The sequence below is a fragment of the Lepisosteus oculatus genome, chromosome 6 (genome assembly GCF_040954835.1).
Source record: "Lepisosteus oculatus isolate fLepOcu1 chromosome 6, fLepOcu1.hap2, whole genome shotgun sequence".
Lineage (NCBI taxonomy): Eukaryota > Metazoa > Chordata > Actinopteri > Semionotiformes > Lepisosteidae > Lepisosteus > Lepisosteus oculatus.
The window spans coordinates 39,098,995-39,118,917 of record NC_090701.1 but is presented as its reverse complement, the minus strand read 5'-3'; the positions used below and the strand labels follow the sequence as shown (position 1 = coordinate 39,118,917).

General features: G+C 37.9%; 1 protein-coding gene across 7 annotated transcripts in view; it reads right to left on the bottom strand.

Annotated features, from left to right (window-relative positions):
* The window catches only part of nrp1a (neuropilin 1a), a 67,423-nt gene that overhangs the window by 13,320 nt on the left and 34,180 nt on the right, over positions 1-19,923 (bottom strand). For all 7 annotated transcript variants that reach the window (XM_015338937.2, XM_015338938.2, XM_015338939.2 and 4 more), the window contains 3 exons: positions 7,847-8,002; positions 4,007-4,151; positions 774-1,105 (listed from right to left, as the gene is read on the bottom strand). In XM_015338937.2, coding sequence (XP_015194423.1) covers positions 774-1,105; positions 4,007-4,151; positions 7,847-8,002 — 633 coding nt within the window. The remainder of the gene's footprint in view (positions 1-773; positions 1,106-4,006; positions 4,152-7,846; positions 8,003-19,923) is intronic.

Genomic DNA, 19,923 nt, shown 5'->3' with positions numbered 1-19,923 from the left:
ATTAATTTGTGTGTAGTTAAAAACTGCATTTACTAATTTTAGGACTCTCAGACTAAAGCTACAGGAAGCTTATATTAGTTGTTATTTTCTATGCTCTTCCATTAGTGCAACTATACCTACAGTACTTTATGCTGGGAATAGCTAATGGCCTGTTTTCCCACAGGGGAGCTACTGTACATCAGCCTGAACACCACAATACATATGACCATGTGAGTACTGTTTAAAATGACTATTTATCACTAATGCCTTTTGTTTGGCAAATTCTGCACTAGATATTATTAACAGACATTACAAACGTGTCAGAAAAATGATGGTGGCTGCCCACACGAACAGTTTGCACACATTATTTTCAGGGGCGATGTCAATTACCTTATAAAAGACACGCTCATTCTGCTGTGACAACTGCCTTGAGGCTTGTGACCAGGGGTACGGTTGTGTCGGAATTTCTCGTTTCATACAAATAAGATCAAGAAGAACTCGACAGGCACGTTACAATGTAAATGAATAATGACTGTTGCTCAATTTTCAGTCAACTAGGATTTCATGTATGCTCAATAAACTGCAAAGGAAATATGTAGGATGTAGTTAATATCCGCTGTGGAAATACTGAAATGAGTCTGATTTTATTGTCTGTATGTTGTTCCGAGAGCTAATTCAGTACCTATTAAAACATGGTTGTGAAGAATAGCATGCAAGGCTGTTTTGGACTGGCTGGGCAGGAGGAGGGCTTGGAGTGGTTCTGTAAGGTACAGGCTAGCCCCACTTCGCCCCACCTTTGGCTTGCTTCCACTGTCGTCCGTGACCATCTTCCAGTCTGAGCCGTTGTTGCTGTAGCCGATCTTGAACTTCCTCATGAAGACCTTGTTCTCCCGGTGTTTGCCCCCCTGGATAACGAGGCCGCGCACCAGCCGCTCCTCGCCCAGGTCCACCTGCAGCCACTCCTTGGTGTATGGCTGGGGCAGCGATGGCAGAGCCCAGCCCGAGCGGCTCGTCAGCAGGCGCACGTTCTCCGGCACCCAGTTCCGGTCCACGTAGGAGGAGGCTGTGATCTGGGCGTCGGTGATGAGACCCGACACCATCCCCAGCATCCCTGAACAAGGGTACTCTGCAAGGGGGGCGACAGAGCGGACGTTAGAGGGTCGTTTCCCGGGCGCGTTAATATCAGCAACAAGATTAAGACCATAGTTTCATTGACCCACTGGAGGCCAGAGCTCCAGTTTACTACGGATAAGGGAGATGTCTGAAAAGAAATCCGCCACATGAATGGAATTCAAGAAAGCCACACTTCCGTAGGAGGCCTGCAGAGTGAAATCTGGAAGGTGGTCGGGAAGGTAACCCAGCCAGGCCCGAGGAAAGGCCTCTGTCTGTTCGCACAGACTGAGGTTTGCACATATTTTCCCACTGTGCTCTTCTAGGATGCAGAAAGTCCTCTCCAGCTGTCATTTTATCACCACTGTCCTATTCTTAGAAGAGAAACTCCAGCCCTACTGTGTTCCATATTCAAAATCTAAAAATGTCAGGCCGCAGCTCTCTGTACAATGGCCACGTAGGGAGTGAATTTAATTAGCTTAATACAAAGCTTTCTGCGGAGCTAGTTCATCCTCCGGTACATTAGACAGCCTCTGTGGCTGTGGTTTTGTTCCTTATTTTAACTACCCCATTCTCCTCCATCAATGACACCTCTGCTTATCTGTAATTCTGACAGAAAATAAGACAAGCAAAATGATATCCTTCCTCTTTGATGCCTCCATTAATGTCTTCTGACCTCTTGCATACTAATTTCCGCCAAGGGTGTTTGTCTCTAGGCATCTAATTAAGCTTCTCATTTTCTTTGATTTAAAGTGCATTTTTCCTTTCATCTCTGTCAGCATCCCCTTTGTCTCTTATCCATTCTCATTCCACATTTATAGCTGTTTTAATATTCACAACCTTCGCCTTTAACACAAGTGCCTGTCTTGTCCGCAAATATGCTATTACAGAGCTCTTCCACTTCTTGAGTGTGTGTCTAATTCTGTATTGTTTTGGACAATTTGAGCTATTTCAAACAAAAAAATAAAAAAAAACCTTTAACTCCAGGTAACATAAAACTAGTACAAAAAAAGGCCTAACTTCAGTGAACTTGAGGGATGTCAAACTGTAGTTCTATGTTTGGTAAGCAAAATCTATTAGATGTCTGGAAAGTAATTTATTGGCAATTCTTCAACTGCTTTAAAAGAAAACTTGAACTTACTCCAAAAATGCACATGCACTTTCTTATATTACAAAGAACTGCTCTGAAGAACATATCTGAAGAATGGCTTGGCATCTGTGAAAGACCTTTGTCAGACACAATGGTGTGGAAACCAAGTTAACAAAACTGCTCATTTTCTTTGAAGGACGATAACGACTCTGTTATTTTTTTAACACTTGGATAATAAAGTAACTAATGAAACTCTGCTGTAGAGCTTGATAAGTCAGGCCACAGCCGCAGAACTGCCACCAAGAGAGACACGATGATTTAATTATTCCACCTTCTGAAATATTGTAAGGATCTGCAGAAAGGTGGGGTGAGGTATGTTAGCAAGGAATCAGAGGCGGCTGATGGATTCAGTCATTACTCTGAAGAACTGTACATTTCTGAAACCCCATTCCACCCAAAAAAAAAACCAGCTGCCACTTGTGTTAAAATGGATTTCTATTTTTATTGCAAATTTGACTTTCCACACCACTTGCATAAACAGTAATTCTATAGCCTTCCCCCTCCCCACCCACCTGTTTCTTTTCATTCCTCGTGACCCTCATCTTCTGCTACCCACCCCATTTATGCCAGATGACATATTTTCTTTATCGCTGCGGTTTGATTTGGTTTTGAGCGTCATTTGGACTGACTAGGACTTTGCCACAGCTATCCTGGCCTTCTAAGAAAAAACTGAGACTGGGCTGCTTGTATTTTGGCTCCTTAATCACAGCCTGGAGCTCCTTCGGTCTACAAGATGTACGAAACAGTGAAGATCAAGTTTCTACTCTTTCTATCTCAATTGCCTCATTGCTCCGTCCAATACCCTGGCAAACACAAGCACTACGGAAAAACGAATAAGGACTTTCAAAATCATAAGAGAGCCAAGACATTTAATCTAAAAGTGAAAGCTAATAATGGGATAAAAACTGCAGAATGCCAAAATGGCCAAAGTACATTTGTCTGTAAATGTGCTGTCCACATGTAAGAAAATAAATCTAAATCTAGTAGTGCCAGGTCAGTCAGGGGGAAATACTCACTGAGACTAAAAGCAGGGCCTGCTGTTAATGTTATTCATTTTGAATGAAGTACATCCAAACACCAGGTAACATTAATATGTAATAAGCTTTATGCACCATTCATTTATAATGCAGAACGCTGCTATCAGCAGAAGAATACTCCCACTGACAGATGTATGGCTATATGACAATCATTTTTTGCTTTGAAGCGAAAACAATAACCAACATTTATGCTAGAAACCGTCCAGATTTCTGATGAAAATATAGAGGGCACGCATTATACAGTACAGCTAAAGTCACTGTGAAAGACTGCTTTAGAATGCACCTCTGCCTTACAAAGGCTTACTTTGCCTGATGAAATGACAGGAATTTTGAGACAGAATAATAGTAGGCTTGAAAAAAAAACCCACTTGCATCTTATTAATTCTACGATGCAAAACACATTAATGAACCCAACAAGCACTACCAACAAAAACACAAATCACCAAAAGAGAACGGCAGGGAAGTGCCACGAGGGACATTATATTAATGTATGGAATATGATTTGTTTCTGTCAACTGCAAATATTACTGGGAAAACATACCGTAATAGATTCCATAACACAGTATATATCATCTTATAATTACAGCACCACCCGCACAGAACCATGCATGCCGACGATGAGAACACAGGATGACAAGAATCAGAGATCAAGTGGCTGAACTGTCACTTCTGCTGCCCAGTGGGACAGTGCTAACAGTTCCATAAATCATGTAAGAGGGTCTGAACTAACCTGAGATTTTACAGCCGTACACCTCAAACCGCATGGCTATGCCATTCTCCCATGACACAGGCCTAATGCGAATGAACCTCGTCAGTGTTGGCTTTGGCAGCATCGTCTTGGCAACATCTGCTGGATTTGTGTTCCCTTGGAAAATCTGTATTTGAAACAAAAGGCATGAATTATTTATCATATTTATTTAAAGAACTCACAAGGAAGACAACCACTGAGACTGAAGTCTTATTTCGTGCTGTGTCCCAGAAAAAAAAAAAAGACATTCACTTATCTAGGTCATCTTCCTCAAAACAGAGGAAGTGTTTATATCATGATTTGAACAGGATACTTCTGTAGGTTTCAGCACAATAAAACCTTTCAGCGATTTTAGGTCATCACAGTGAAATTCATCCTGAAGAACTCAAGGCTGATTGTTCATTCAAGTTCAGTGGTTGTCAAAATATCTTCACCTTTCGGCCGGCATACAATGTAGATCAGTGGTTCTCAAACTGTGGTACGCTTACCGGCAGTGGTACGTGGAGTGCCACCAAGTGGTACGCCAAATGACCCTGGAACTGTGTCGTGTGCGCTGAAAAATCGGGACGGGTTTTCATATTTTGTATTTTAATACGTGTCAAATACGCAGCCTATGTACTACGATACAGTGAGTGCTAATTCTTCAGTGGACACAAGAGATACTCTGTAATTCTATACCACTCTATAGGAATGTGTGCTATGGATGCAAGTGACCAATTGTATTTAAAAAAAGCTACTGTATCTCCAGCAAATAGGGAGAAAGGAGAATGTGCGTGATTTTGGAACAATGCCAATGTTGTAAACACAGGAATGCCTAGAAATACGTGCTACGAATGCAGGTAATCTTGTGAGCACACGAAAGCGTGATAACAGAAAAATATTTTAGAACTGTTCTAATTTGAGAAAAATACACCGAGCGTCTCTGTTTCGCTCCCATGCGCATGAAATAAAAACTTTAAATAAATACGGAAATAAAAACGGAAAATGCAAGCTTGCGGATTGCTAAAGCAGGTAAGCTACACTATTTTTGAAGAACCTTATTTACCATTGGCAAAAGAGCTGACACGTATTATGTGTAGAGAAAAAGCTGCTAAACAGCTCGACCTGCTGCCCCCCTCCCCTGAAAGACACAGTCATTCATAGAATTATTGAAATGAAGGATTATATCAAAAGTACACTGATAGAGCGCGTTAAGATGAGCAGATGTTTTTCACTGTAATTGAGTCTGTAGTCGATTTGGCCAATTTGCTCATTTACATTAGATACGAGTTTGAGGGCATGTCCCATGAAGACTTTCTGTTCTGTAAACCGCTACCAACAGGAACTACAGGAGAGCACATATTTCAGCTTCTGAATGAATTTACTGAAGAGAATGGCCTCGACTGGATAAAATGCGTCTGAGTTTGTACAGACGGTGCTAGAGCAATGACAAGCCGACATAACAGTGTAGTAACACGAATTAGACAGGTTGCTCCAGAAATTAATGTACGCATTACAACATCCACCGCGAGACCTTTGCTGTCAAGAAAATGCCTGACGATTTAATATCTGTTAGACTCTCTTGTGAATTGTATCAAGGCTCGAAAGATTAATTCACATCTGCTTTGCTCAACTAATCAAGCTCACCCCTCTCACTAAAATGGAGCTTTTTTATTAGTTGTTGTTAATGTTTTTTTTCTGTAAAACACTTTGAGAAGCCACCTTTAAAGGCGCTATATCAAATAAAGTTTATTATTATAATATTTATTATATGTATGTGTGAGTGTGTGTGCACGCGCGCTCATGTTGGTCATTGAGAATTTCTGGGGTTCCTATGAGATGATGACTTGTAGGTGGTACTTGGATTCTTTGGTTGGATTAGGGGTGGTACTTGGTCCAAAAAGTTTGAGAACCACTGATGTAGATGATTTTAGAAAACAGTCACCTGTAGCCCACGAATTCACTCATTAATAAATGTGCTCTCAGCTGGAAAGGAGAAGTTAATCTTGAGTACATAATGTTCTGCAATTGTTAGATATATTTTCTCTTAATGTACTTATGAAAACCAAGGCAGGCACTTCTACAATACCAACAAAATTGAGAGATGGGGTTATCACCAACGTCATGCTTTAATATTCAATAACTTCCTCTTGTCACCAAATGTGTTTATAAGCTCATCCAGTAACAGATTTTTTCTTTACTTATATCTTATATTTTGAGCAATGTCTCGAGACCAAGAGAACATATTGTACTCCTGGACTCTGTACTTATTTCACTTCCATGTAAATCCTCAGTCGTCTTGAAAAGTGGCTAAAAGCACTTTACTTGACATACTGGACCCCACATACCAAAGAGGGATATTTTAAAATATTTTTGTAGAAGTGTTTCTGATGGGATTACAAATGCTGCTTGCAGTGGAAACCTGTTTTTCCCTACTATTAAAGAATCTGACCATCTGTAAGTCAAGACGAAGCAGCTCATCAAGTTTTGATTTTCAAGATGACTCATCCAGCTCAGCTTTTTATCGTCTTTGCAAACAACAACAGTAAGAAAGAATAAACTGCAGGCACATTATTTGGTCTTTTTGATGCTAATGCTATAACCACAGAATGTTTAGCTAAATTTCACACCTTCTAGTTGTATACTTCCTTTCACCAAATAAAAGGTGAATGTTTACTTCTTAAGAATAACATGGTCAGTTACAAAGAAGTATTTGTTTGAGAAAAACAACTCCCAATATGGAAATATAAAATGAGCTATGCTAACAAGAACTAACTGTATAAAAACCGCTCCCTTTGACATCGTGGTCAGAGGCTGCTCTCATATCTGTATGACTGTATCCTCTCCATGCGCATGAAATAAAGGACTATGAATAAGAACTACACCTAACCTGAGTGAAGTTTTCTTCGACACGATATGCCTGCAGTGCACCCTCCAACACATGTGTGTCATTAAATTAAGAATTTCAAAATTTCTGAAAAAGTACTCCATTGTACTCCTGGACTCTGTACTTATTTCACTTCCATGTAAATCCTCAGTCGTCTTGAAAAGTGGCTAAAAGCACTTTACTTGACATACTGGACCCCACATACCAAAGAGGGATATTTTAAAATATTTTTGTAGAAGTGTTTCTGATGGGATTACAAATGCTGCTTGCAGTGGAAACCTGTTTTTCCCTACTATTAAAGAATCTGACCATCTGTAAGTCAAGACGAAGCAGCTCATCAAGTTTTGATTTTCAAGATGACTCATCCAGCTCTGGAATCATCCACTGACCTTTCTATCTAAAAGTCTCCTGCCCCAACTGAAAGGCCATCAGGTTTCTGAAACGCCTTAACGCATCTAGTACAAGAGATGTAATCCATGATGAAATATTGCACTCAAATATTCGCAGACTGAACCATTAGTCCATCTAAAGCAGAAGTCTTGTCATTCTGTTCCCTGGGCAATAGTTTTCACTTGTATGATAAAGTAAAAGAAGAGGCCATCAGCTCTTCAAATGTCAGTGCAATGTTCCACTTGGCAACAGCTATTAAAAACCTCTTCCGTTTCACATGGGAGCCTGAACTGCTATATCAGCAGCTATTACATGGACCAGCTCTTTAGAAAGTGATTTTGCTTCTAATAAATCATCATGCCCAAATATAATCAAAAACATTGTATTTGCTTAGTTTAATTTTTTATTTTTATGTAATTTTCAGAACAGCCACAAGGATTGTTTTGCTTGTTTAATATTGATAATGCGCAAAAGTCACTCTTGCCTTAGCTTATTGAGGCAATACTCTGAATTTACTTTATTTTTCACCTAATATTTAAAGGGATAAGAAGCAGGTTTATTCATACCTTCTGCTTTGAGCCTTCCTTTAGAGTGATCCAGTCCTCTCCATTGGAGCTCACGTCCACTTTGTAAGCTTTCACATAGTAGACCTTTTTGGTTTCCTTGGAGATCGCTCCTTGTGTTCCAATGGCCGAGACAAAGCGCAGGAAACCAAGGTCTACCTATAAATAAGAGCAAGTCAGGGAGGGAGAATATTTTAGCACATGAAGAGAAAAGAGCACACATCATCTACAAAGTTGTTATCTAATTAAAAGTCCCAAATGCCCCTGGAAAAACCTAATGTGCCACAGCAAGATGCTGTATGGATTTACAGATCCTTTGGGAGGAAAAGCGATAAATAAATGCAAGGAATTATCACTGTCAATGTTTTATACCATGGGAATATATAGAGAAACTACAATAATGACATTAAACATCAATATAAAGCAGGATGAATTACTGAAAAAAAGTGTTAGGTACTTACATGACCTGCTTATCTAGAGAGAACTTGCAGGTCTCAAAACAATGTTCAATGAAATAACAAACTAGTAAAATCCCTTGTAATTTTTTAGGGGACACAATTATTTTTATCAACAATATTAATATTGTCAATAAAAATAATAGCAAAACATTTTAAAATAATGTTACAATCTAAAGCAGATTTTTGATAAGTGTGATGTAGGTTTTATTCAGGCTTTATTCTTAGAATTGTGAAGGAATTCTTTAATTCCCCAATTTCAGTTTAATACCTTAATGCAATGCATTGTTCAATAAAAAAATCGATAGAACCTCATCATATTTCTAAGGAAATTTCATTTTGGTAATGTTCATGCACATCAGTGTAAAAAATTGCACATACTTCAAGCTCTTTGTGAACTTTTAACAAAGTTCAATAGCGTAATTCATCAAATATTTCCCCTCTGTCAGATGTCTTTAACCCACAAATATTTAGATTTCAAAGCCCTTTGGTTTTCTATTTTTTGCAGCGCAAGTTAGAAATTTGATATCGCTTTCCATTTTCCACAAGAATTTCTCTTCTGGCCAGTTGCCTTTCTTATACAATTTTTTCTTGTCTCTTTGGTTCTAATTCTTCATTTCAACTTGGCCCGAATGTTGTCTTGCAGCTGCACATCATTTTTTAAACATGTTACTACATAAAATGTGATCGTTCAAAATAGCTCCTAGGGCAGAAAACACAACTCTTTTGCCTAAAATGTAAAATTGCCAGTTACATTTTGTTATACCCATCTGATTTGGAAGAGCCAGTTCTGTGTATCCAGACTCCCAGCTACAAACCCCGGGAGAATGCAAAGACAGATATTAATACATCACACACAATACTACCTGCTACTGGAGGTTCTGTTTTGATTGGAGGAGAGGCACATGCCTCACCAATGGTATGATATGCCAGTGCATGGGCATATGATACCATTGGTGCAGGGGTGGAACTGGCGAAATGAGTGAATCCTGACAACTGATCCTACCCTATGCTTGGCAGTGCCCATCCAACTGTGAGTCACCACTTGGGACATCCAGGTCACAGTTGGCTATTAACATGATGCAGGATCAAACCTGCAATCAAAGGCCGCAGCTTGTAATTGGGTGACCTGCTTTACGGTGGAACCACTTGTGAAGCCCCAATAAACAATGCTTATGTGCAAGCAGATGGTGTTGACTTAAACAGGCTGTCTGCAACAGGGAGATAGTAAAGGAATTTGATTGTGGCACCAATTTAGCATAATGCAATAAAACCATAAACGAGGACCTGAACAAAACTGACACTCATAGTATAAAATCATGACAAAAACAATAGTAAACGTTTAATTTGTACACTCCCACCAAATGATGTACTTAAGTGTATTCCAAGTATTGAATAACCAATTGGTACTGACATTAATATTATTAATAAATAATCAACTAGCTGACGCAATTATTTGCATTTATATAGCTATTTTCTGTTAATATCTGTAAGCAGTATCTGTAAACATGCCAGAAGCCCCATTACAGATCAGACCAGAAGAAAAGTGAGAAACTGCTGCACCAGTGGAAATAAGGGGGACATTTAGGAGGACCAGACTGGTATGAAGAAGAAAGGTCAAAAACAACTGTCAGCACACCGTCAAAAATGTCCTGAAGTAGAACAAAACCATAAATATGGCTGAGAAAAGAGCAAAATCAGGGAGAGTGGCACAGAGAAGGGAAACCGTGTGTGAGAAGGCAGCCAGGAAAGAGGCTGTCAGAATATTTTTTTGTGCCTGCAGCAAAACTCAAGAGTTTGTCATGTGAAGGCTTGGGCTTGTTTTGCTGTGGATAAAAACAGAAGGATATCATTCTTCAGAAACATTCAGTGCTCTGAGAAGGCAACTAGCAGGAGAAGAGATGATCTTTGAACAAGATAACAATTGTACTTCCAGCTGACCTCACAATTTTAACTACCGATTGAGGAAGAAGGTACATTTTTTTATATGTACCTTTTTTATCGTCTTTGCAAACAACAACAGTAAGAAAGAATAAACTGCAGGCACATTATTTGGTCTTTTTGATGCTAATGCTATAACCACAGAATGTTTAGCTAAATTTCACACCTTCTAGTTGTATACTTCCTTTCACCAAATAAAAGGTGAATGTTTACTTCTTAAGAATAACATGGTCAGTTACAAAGAAGTATTTGTTTGAGAAAAACAACTCCCAATATGGAAATATAAAATGAGCTATGCTAACAAGAACTAACTGTATAAAAACCGCTCCCTTTGACATCGTGGTCAGAGGCTGCTCTCATATCTGTATGACTGTATCCTCTCCATGCGCATGAAATAAAGGACTATGAATAAGAACCACACCTAACCTGAGTGAAGTTTTCTTCGACACGATATGCCTGCAGTGCACCCTCCAACACATGTGTGTCATTAAATTAAGAATTTCAAAATTTCTGAAAAAGTACTCCATCCATAATTTCCAACAGTGGTTCACACCTTTAGGCTTTTGCCCCAGCAAAGCCCTCAGGTACACAATCAAACCCTTCAAGACTCAATAATAAGATTAATTTGAACGGTTTCTTCCCAGCTCTTAGACATGATGGAGCGTTAACCATTGTATTTTGTCAATGAAATCTGATCCAAAAGTTGTGACTAGAAACAAATTGCAAATAATCAATTAAAGCTTCTAGATCAAGTGAGGCTTCAATTATCTATTTAAGGGGGGATGGAATGAAAATCAGCAGGTACCAGGACCAGAATTAAGTAACTTTGTATATAGAATAAAAATTAGCTGGAGCCAAGGTATACAGTTGATAAAATGTCAATTAGTATATCCCTAGCTCTGACAAAAATAGGCTTAAGCTTTTTAAATAAAAATAATGAAACTTTTTTCCTTAGTCAAAGCCTCCCAAATGTGGCCCACAGTCTGAAGTTCTGTGAACAAACATTTCAGAGAGATTCTTTCAATATTAGAGATAATATCTTTTGGCAAGGAAGGGAATCAGGGAAGAATTTGCAAACACAGACAACTGTCTGGACACGGATTCTAAGAAACATTTGCTTACATCATGCAACCGTGCAAGTCATTCTGCTCAACACTGAACTAGGACAAGGACTGAAAAGCATAAAGCATTTACTTACATACAGACGTTTAGCTCCCAGCATGCTCCAAAATCATTTCTAATTTATTTGACAAATACTTTTATTGAAAGCGACACACATTTGTATCCATTTATAGAGTTTGGCATTTTACTGAAGCAATCTAAGCGAAGTTCTTCGCTCGAGGGTACAACTGCAGAACCCCTACCGGGGAGCTGAATCCACAACCATCCAGTTTTGAGTTGAAGACTCTAACCACTCCTCCTCACTGATTTTGGATAGTGATCGTTCATTCTCAGGGTTCGCAAAGAAGCGGTTCATGTTCAGACCTAACAAATCTGTTTCCATAATGCTTTCACAACCACCATTCATTGCAATGTACGGGGCATTCACATGCCTTTGTGCATAATACCTGAATTGCAATGTGAGATTTGTATCTGTGTAGCAACGTGTGACGAGTAAGCTGCTTTAATTTGGGGGTATTTCTTGAATGTGTTGTTCATAGTCTGCTTTCTAACAAATCTAAAAGTAAACAAGGTTTACTGACTACCAATAAATACCATAAGGAAAACCAAAAGGTAATTTTATTTGAAGTAAAAGGAATACAGACCATATCTTGAGGTTATGTACAGTAATAGGTTCAAACAGTTGTTTTAACCAGCCTTCAAGGTCTGGGGACAATCTAATAATATTTGATTACCTAGAATACTAATTGACACCCCTAATATAGCCAAAGTGAATCTCGAATGAGGTTAGCAACTGTAGTCCTAGTAATGGCCCAAGTGTTAATTAAAACATTAACAAAATTAATGAAATTCCCAAACAAGGACAGAACTGGGAAAAAGATAATGACACAAAACAGCCACAAAAGATTGCTAAATAGACAAAAACGCACTTGAATCGTGGGGTTAAGAAGGGTCAAGATCCTTTGTAAACCACTTGTACAAAACTATGATAAAAAATGTAAGTATATGTTATATACGTTTCAGCTAAAGTCAACTCAAAATGGTTTACAGAGAAAAGGATAAAATGCAGAGAATCACACTTATTACCACCATTTAAAGCCACAAAAACACATTAATTATGTTTTGCAAAAATGTGTCTAAAGTCTTAATTTAAAGACTGCCAGTCAGGTTGCTTCTCTATTAAAATTGCAGTGAGTCAAAGTTATTGAACACTACAGTAAAATATAACACCCTCTCTTTTCCTTTGTGCTCTACACTTGGAAAACACAGAAGGGACCTCTCAGATGATCTCAGTGTGCCTAGCTATTGTGCTTCATATGTTAATAGTAACATTTTAAAACTGATCTTATAAAAATATTCCACTTTTTGCTCCCACACAGTAGTGATATGTAACCTTTTCTTTGTTACTTTTGTTAATGGCCTGCCTGGGACTTTATGTTATTGCCCAACGTATCTATGTGTCCATCTGGAGAATTCCATTATAGTCATGCAAGAGACCCTGCAACCTCAAACTTCTTTTCATTCAAGAAGTCTGCCTACTACTCTGTGCCTTTTGCTTTCTGTTATTAAGTATTTTGTAATTTACTGTTTTACAACATTCTTTGCAAGATTCTAGACACATTACGGTACATTATAAGAAGCTTTTTTTGATTGGCCTTTTAGATGTTTTGAGGAGTTACTGTATGTAACATATTCTATACTTTGTAAATGTTTTATTTTAGAAGGGTGTTAGTGCAGAGTGTGTTTTTCTTATAAACAGCATAAATATTCATAGCTAGTATGGCTGTATTTGTCAGCATCCCAGGCACTACTGAGTTATACTGTATTATTGGATAGGATACTTTTCAGACCAAAAACTCTCATTAAATTTATAGCAGCAGTACAAGAAAGCACTCTTCAGATCCCTATCTTATAAAGTAAATATGTTTCTTTAAATGATCTTTTAATGTAAAAGATAGAAAATGTATGAAGTGAGATAAAGGCAGAACATGCTATTTCCATTCATGCAGTTTACATGAGCCCTTTTTTACAGTTAGACTATAGTAATGAAGTGTTTATAACTTCCAGGTTAAAGGTGGTTACAGGTGTTTGCCTTTTCATTTCAGAACTGTGATTTTGTAAATGTAATGCAAGAAGTTTTTAAATTGTTGCACGGAAGCTGGAAATTAAACAGTATAATGAGAAAGCATCCAAGCCACACCATTGAAACTGATATCCCAGCTTCTTTCAATAACTGACTGGATAAGATCCTCAGATTCACCTATAATCATTATTTGAATTCTTGCTTATAGTCACCTCTTGTCTGTATCCTGTCTTATGTTCTTGTTAATTACCAAAGGCATGTAATTCTGCCAATACTTTTCCGACTGAAGTTTTGAGCACGTTTGAAATATTGATGTGCACAGGTTGTTCAAAAATCATGAGTTAATACACTTGTTTGTTCGGTTTAAAATGTACACAGAAGTCTAGATGTAAATAAAACAATTTTGGAGCTTTAAATGGGGTATACTGTGTTGTGCCATAGATAAGGCACATTGAATACAGTAAGAAATCAACAAAAAATATTCTACTGGGATTACCTACTGGAATTCCCTGGGAATAAATTCCTTACAGCCCCCTATATCCTTAAAGATCCCTTAAAATATGCTAGTTAGCGCTCATCTACCAGTGTTTTAGGAACCAGCTCAAAACACAGTGCTCTACATGAATAATGTGTTGTACCATGTTTTACTTGGCCAGTGTAGTAGAAAGTGAAAAAGAAAACTGTTAACAGGAAGGTAACAAAGCAGGAAATTATATAATATAATGAGAAAGCATATGGCACGTTTGAAGGAACTGTAGTGAAATATTTTTGCATCTTCTTAAATATAGGTTTGAAAAAGCAAACAGTTATCAAAACTGAAAGCTTCTCACACTACAAATGTGACTGATAGTTCTGAAAGACATTAATGACCATGGGTACATGCATTTCAGTCAATGTAATTAGCGAGTGAGCCAAAACCACGGAAGACGGATAGTTTGTTGATATATCATGTAGAAGAGCGAACAGGGTTTTTGGGGAGTTACAGGTTATTCAGAATCTTAAACAAACTTACAAGAGGTTAAAAGTATGTGTGGTGAGGTCTCTTTTCAGCTGCAGAAGGAATGATCTGCACCTTGAACAGACAGCTTTTATAAAGTTAGGAAGTTATTTTTTCTAAAATATCACTGCATGAAAGGTTTCTGTAGCTTAATGAGGGCAAGGCTTTTGTAACAGAACTTTGCAACTTTCCAACGTCTATGTTTACACAACTTTCTAACAGATGAGATGAGAACCCAATGTGAACATTTTCACAGCCAAAGGAAACCCAGTTCTGCTAACAGATGTGACACTCTGTCACAAATAAATACACTGAAACAACCAAAAAGGTCTACCCACAGTACAACAGATGTTGGAAGTATGTTATTACAAAGACAAATGAACAAGAAGAAGCAGAAACAAAATGAGTTATTCTCATCTTGGTGGACAGCTTGTTAAGCCTGGTGTGCAATTACATTACAAATGACTTCATATATAGGTTCAGTTAAATGAGTTCATCACTATCACACAATCATCCTTTGTCAGTTTAATAGATGACACTTTATGAGCTGTCTAATTAAAGTTTCTAAGTTTCAGACTGCATTAATCTGAAATAGTCTATGAGCAGTACAGCAGACATGCCATCACATTTTACCATGTTGTAATTAAAGGTTTTTTTTCCAGCTTTGGAAAATGAATTCTAAGTTCATTGTTTACCTTTCTAATAATTGCACTGGCAGACATCTAATAAATTCCCAGAAAAAAAAAAAAGCCCCACAGTTTCAGCTATCTTTTTCATGTTTATGTGTGGGAAAAAAAGGCCACCCATCTGTGTGTGTGGGCTAAAGGAACAATAGGGAACTCCTGGGACCACGCTGAAATATTCTGTACATTTTCAAAAGCAAAAAAAGCTGATCATGAAAAAGGAATTCTCATATGTGATATAAATTTAAATACCATCTGGTTGCCTTTGACGAGATTTAGAGAACTGTTCAGATCTTGGCACAAAAATATGTTACACACAATCCAAGCAAAAGAAACTGTGGGACACGTTGCAAGCTAGTCTTTGTAAAAGACAAACCAATTCATGAATCTGTTTTCATTTAAAATGCAAGCATCGATGCACTTTAAACAATGCAGAAACTTTACAGCTGCACCCCAAAATGGAAATAACCCTCTCATCTCAGAGTAACGCAGCTCTGCCTAAATAGATATGTAACTCTACTGAAATGAGCTGGCAGGATTTTGAATTTAGCAATTGTACAGTATGTAAAGGTTACAACTGTTCCACTCTTTTGATCCTGAGAATGGCCAAGTCCTCAGGTTTTGAAGATATCTGAAGTCTTCATGACCTAATTCAGCTAATTATGGGCTTAGTTTATCTAACTTATCACTGTTTCACAGCCATGTTGTTGAGGTCGATACTCTGCCTTCTTTCACCAAGCAGTTGGATAATAGCTATTAAAACCCAAATGGGTTAGATAGGCTGAATGTCCTCGTCTTGTCTGTAATGATTCTTTTGTTCTCTGTGCAAGTAGGAATTAAATATCTCACAGCACTTTTTACGCGATAGGAGAAACCGAAATCCCCTAATTCCTAAACATGATAACAGTGAGCAATTGCTCATCTCCCATCTTTGATTATCACAAAATTTCAGGACTTTCAGAAGCTATGATGAGTGTAGCTACATGTGAGTTTGTTCTGATGATTCAAAGTTTTCAGACCACTTGGCTACAAAAGCCACATGATGCAGTTCTGACAAGGAAAACAACTGTGGTTCTGCTTATCTAATTCTGAAGTGCTTATCAAGAGCAGGATTTACAATAGCTGACAAAGCGGGTTTAACGACTTTGCTAATACAATGTTAATTGCAGTGCCATATTTTAATTACTCATCTCTTGGCGCGTGGGACTGTGAGACGAAAATAGCAGCTTAGCAGCTCTAATCGACAGTAACAATGGAGAACGGACATGGCCGCATTCAAGTGACCACAACTAATTGAAAACACATTTGTACATCCTGCAAAAACAGGATATCACTGCAATCGTTATTTTAGGTCCTGACATTAGTTGTGTTTTTTCCCTAGTTTTTAGAGCAAGGGTTCAGAGGAACCATTTCTATAGGGAAGTTCATAATTAATGTCTGAGCAAAATAAGTTAGATTCCCTTGTATGGAATTAACCATATTGTCTTAGGAAAATATGTCTGCTTATGACAGCAAGGGAATTCAGAAGGCCTGGGAAAATCTGGCCACTCAACCCAAAGCAGTTTCCAGACTTAAAAGTCATATATATGCCACAATAAATCCAGATATGAGCTTATTATGGGTCTGTGCTTAACTTTTTCAGATTTATACATTTGTTGTTTAAGTAAGAAAAGTAAATGCACTAACTACCACACACAATTTTCAAGAAAACGTTACGGTTTTGAGCAGAACATGACATTCACCTGAATTCATTTTTATATAATACAATTAAGGAACAACTTCATATATATAGGAGGATCAACATTAATGTACATGCTCGTCCTCTGTCCTATGGATAAGGAAAAAACCGCTTTAAAAGTGCTAAAAAAGTGCAAATCTGCACAAATGCGCCAAATGACAAAATAATCTGACAGAAAAGACAGTAATGTATAGCTTTCTATTATGAAATGGAGCACAAGAGATATACCTTTACAGTTATGGAGTGCAGTAATCTTAAGGAAGAAGTGATGAGACTAAAGTACCATACACGAATAAACATATTGATGTCTTCATAGCGAATAAGATGGTGACTACAGTGGTGACGTTGATGTACCGGAGTACCGGAGCACTGTTGCTCATCTTCCTTTATATTTTGGCAGGGGTACATGACTTTTAGCATAAAAAGTGCCAACGAAAGGCCACAAAGGACTACAGGTTGGCCATACTGATGCAGGACGAATAAATAACTGGGAAGAGACACCATGGGTGACACAGAGGAAAAGACACACGCATATCTGAGAATGTTCTGGAAGCTTCGAGAACCCCTGTCAGACCAGGCTGACTGACACTGCCTAACCATGGATGAGAAGGAAGGGGTGTAATGCTGTGGTATAATGCTAGCCAAAAAGTCCTGTTACAAATATTTGCAAGCTTGTAAAAACATTGTAGTATGATGCCAAGTAATTACTACAAGAGGACATGCACAGAAATGTGTGCCACATATTATGTGGCCCATATGGTTTTAGAATTTTCAAATGCTTTTAAGTATTGACAGTTACTTTTGAAGGCAAAATACATAATTCATGTCTTGTCTATGATTGGATCTGCTGTCTATGTTAATAACTTTGTTTTAAGATATCCTTTTATCCTAACTCTGATGCTCTGGCATGATGTTATTACTATGCAACAGCACACTCTATGTCCTTTCAGACATGAGCAAGTCTTATTACTGCCAAAGTCTCTTACAAAAATTGGAACGTCATAGACGGTATATACATGCTTTATTTCCTTCTTATTTCATTTTCTTTTTAAAACTGCTGTTATGCACTTAAATAATTCATTCCTTTTCAATGTAAATGAAGCGTTCTGCTACTTAAAACCATGTCGAACAACTTCTAATAACATGGTAGTTATCCAAAGTTGGTTCAATGTTTTGAAGTTGACATGTATTTCGCTTGGCCAGCACATCATATGAAAGGCCTCACACTTTGATATATTGGTATATCAAGTATTTTTTCTCATGCAGCTGAGTGACAGCTGTGTGGCACACCACGTCCTGTGATTAATTATTACAAAAGTGATCTTGAGTACGTTCCTGACCTCTTGCTGCGATGAAATGAGACAACATTAAAATGTATTAAAAAAATGCTATCCTGGAGACGCATTGAATAAAATATGAAACCGCCCGGGAATACAACCGACAGTCATCAATAATATAACTGTCTCGCATACTGTCTAGCATTCTATTATTAATTATAGAATTCATTCTTCATATCTATCTTGAATAAAGACGGAAGCTGAACTGTGCAATTCTGACCACATGTGGCAGTTGCAGGAGCACCAGTCGAATGTACTCAATCAGCTCTGCATTAACAACTGCATTCTTTCAATAGCACTTGTTATAATGAAACTCCTTTAGGAGTACGGGGCATGGTACAACAGATTTCTTCAAATTATAAATTAAACACAGGCGCACAGATTCTTTTTTGTATCCCTGGAAACAGATGTGCGGTTTTCAACTTTGACATCTAATTGGTTTTAAGAGATAGCCGTGCCTAGAACACTCTGGCTGCTACAGCCTTTTTGCTGCACGGAAACACAAAACACATCGAGAGGTTAAAATAACCTTTATATTCTGAGTTTTGCCGATTCGTGAGGGATGTTCTTTTCAACTTGAGAAATGACTGAAATAGCAAAATAGGTTTGGGAAATATTTGAAAATTCGTAATGCTCAATAAAATATGAAATAGCAGCTACTGAATGCACCACCCAGTGATGCAAGATTCCCTAGAGGTGAGTTATTATGCGGCTTTTTCACAGATCCTTGCTATCAAAAGCATTTACCACAAAAATTAAAATTTTCACTTCACTCTGTTTTCTGCCTCAAGCTTCCCATGTGACATGCCTTCTGCTTGGGGATTTTTTAAAATGCACTTTTTTCTCTGCTTGCTTCTTCCCCTCCAAATTAAAGTATAACATCAATATCTTCTGGCACATTATACAACTATAAAACACAGAAAATTAAAACAGAAGGGAAAAGATAAAAGAAAATAAGAAATAGTAGGTCATGTACAAGAGAACTGAAGTCTTGGCTGATTGGAACAGGGATTTCAGAGAACACAAGTAGAATATATTACACATCTTTATCAGCTTTGGAAGCCTCCTTCCATTAAGCAGGTAAGGATGGAGTTGGGCTTCCTCCTAAGCCTACACCAAAAAATCTAATTAATAGATCATGATCTATATGGAATATACCTGAAACAATCTAAATCTTTGAAACTAAGAGCCCAGATAAAGCCATTGACATGGACTGGACGTTATCTTCCAAGCCCCTACCATAGTGCACTTTAGGTCCATGAAAGACACTCTGAAATTCTACATGTGAGAAAATCCCTGTTTTTCACAAATGAGGAAGAGAGAGCTAAAAACAGAGCCTACTTCCAAATCACATCCCAGGCAAACATCTAAGACCTCTTCCCACAAAGACTGTAGTGTGCTCAGAAGTGCAATTCAAAGACGTGGCACAAGAACCTTGTTGTGGCCAAATACTCTTTTGTTTCAAAACTGCATTGGCAACTGAACTATGAGATTTCAGTCATGTCATCACCAGAATGCAAGGCTTGCTTCAGACTTTAAAGTAATCCCACAGGAAATCACTCAAGTGTTTGTGTTTTTTCTCAATGACTCAATGATGCATTGTTATTTTACATAATCCTCAGGTTTCCTTTATAAAACAATGGGGTAACTTGGACCTCCTGTTAACAAAGGGTGCAGAGGCCATTCCATTGATTAAATTTGTTGGTAAGAAAGAACTGAAGCAA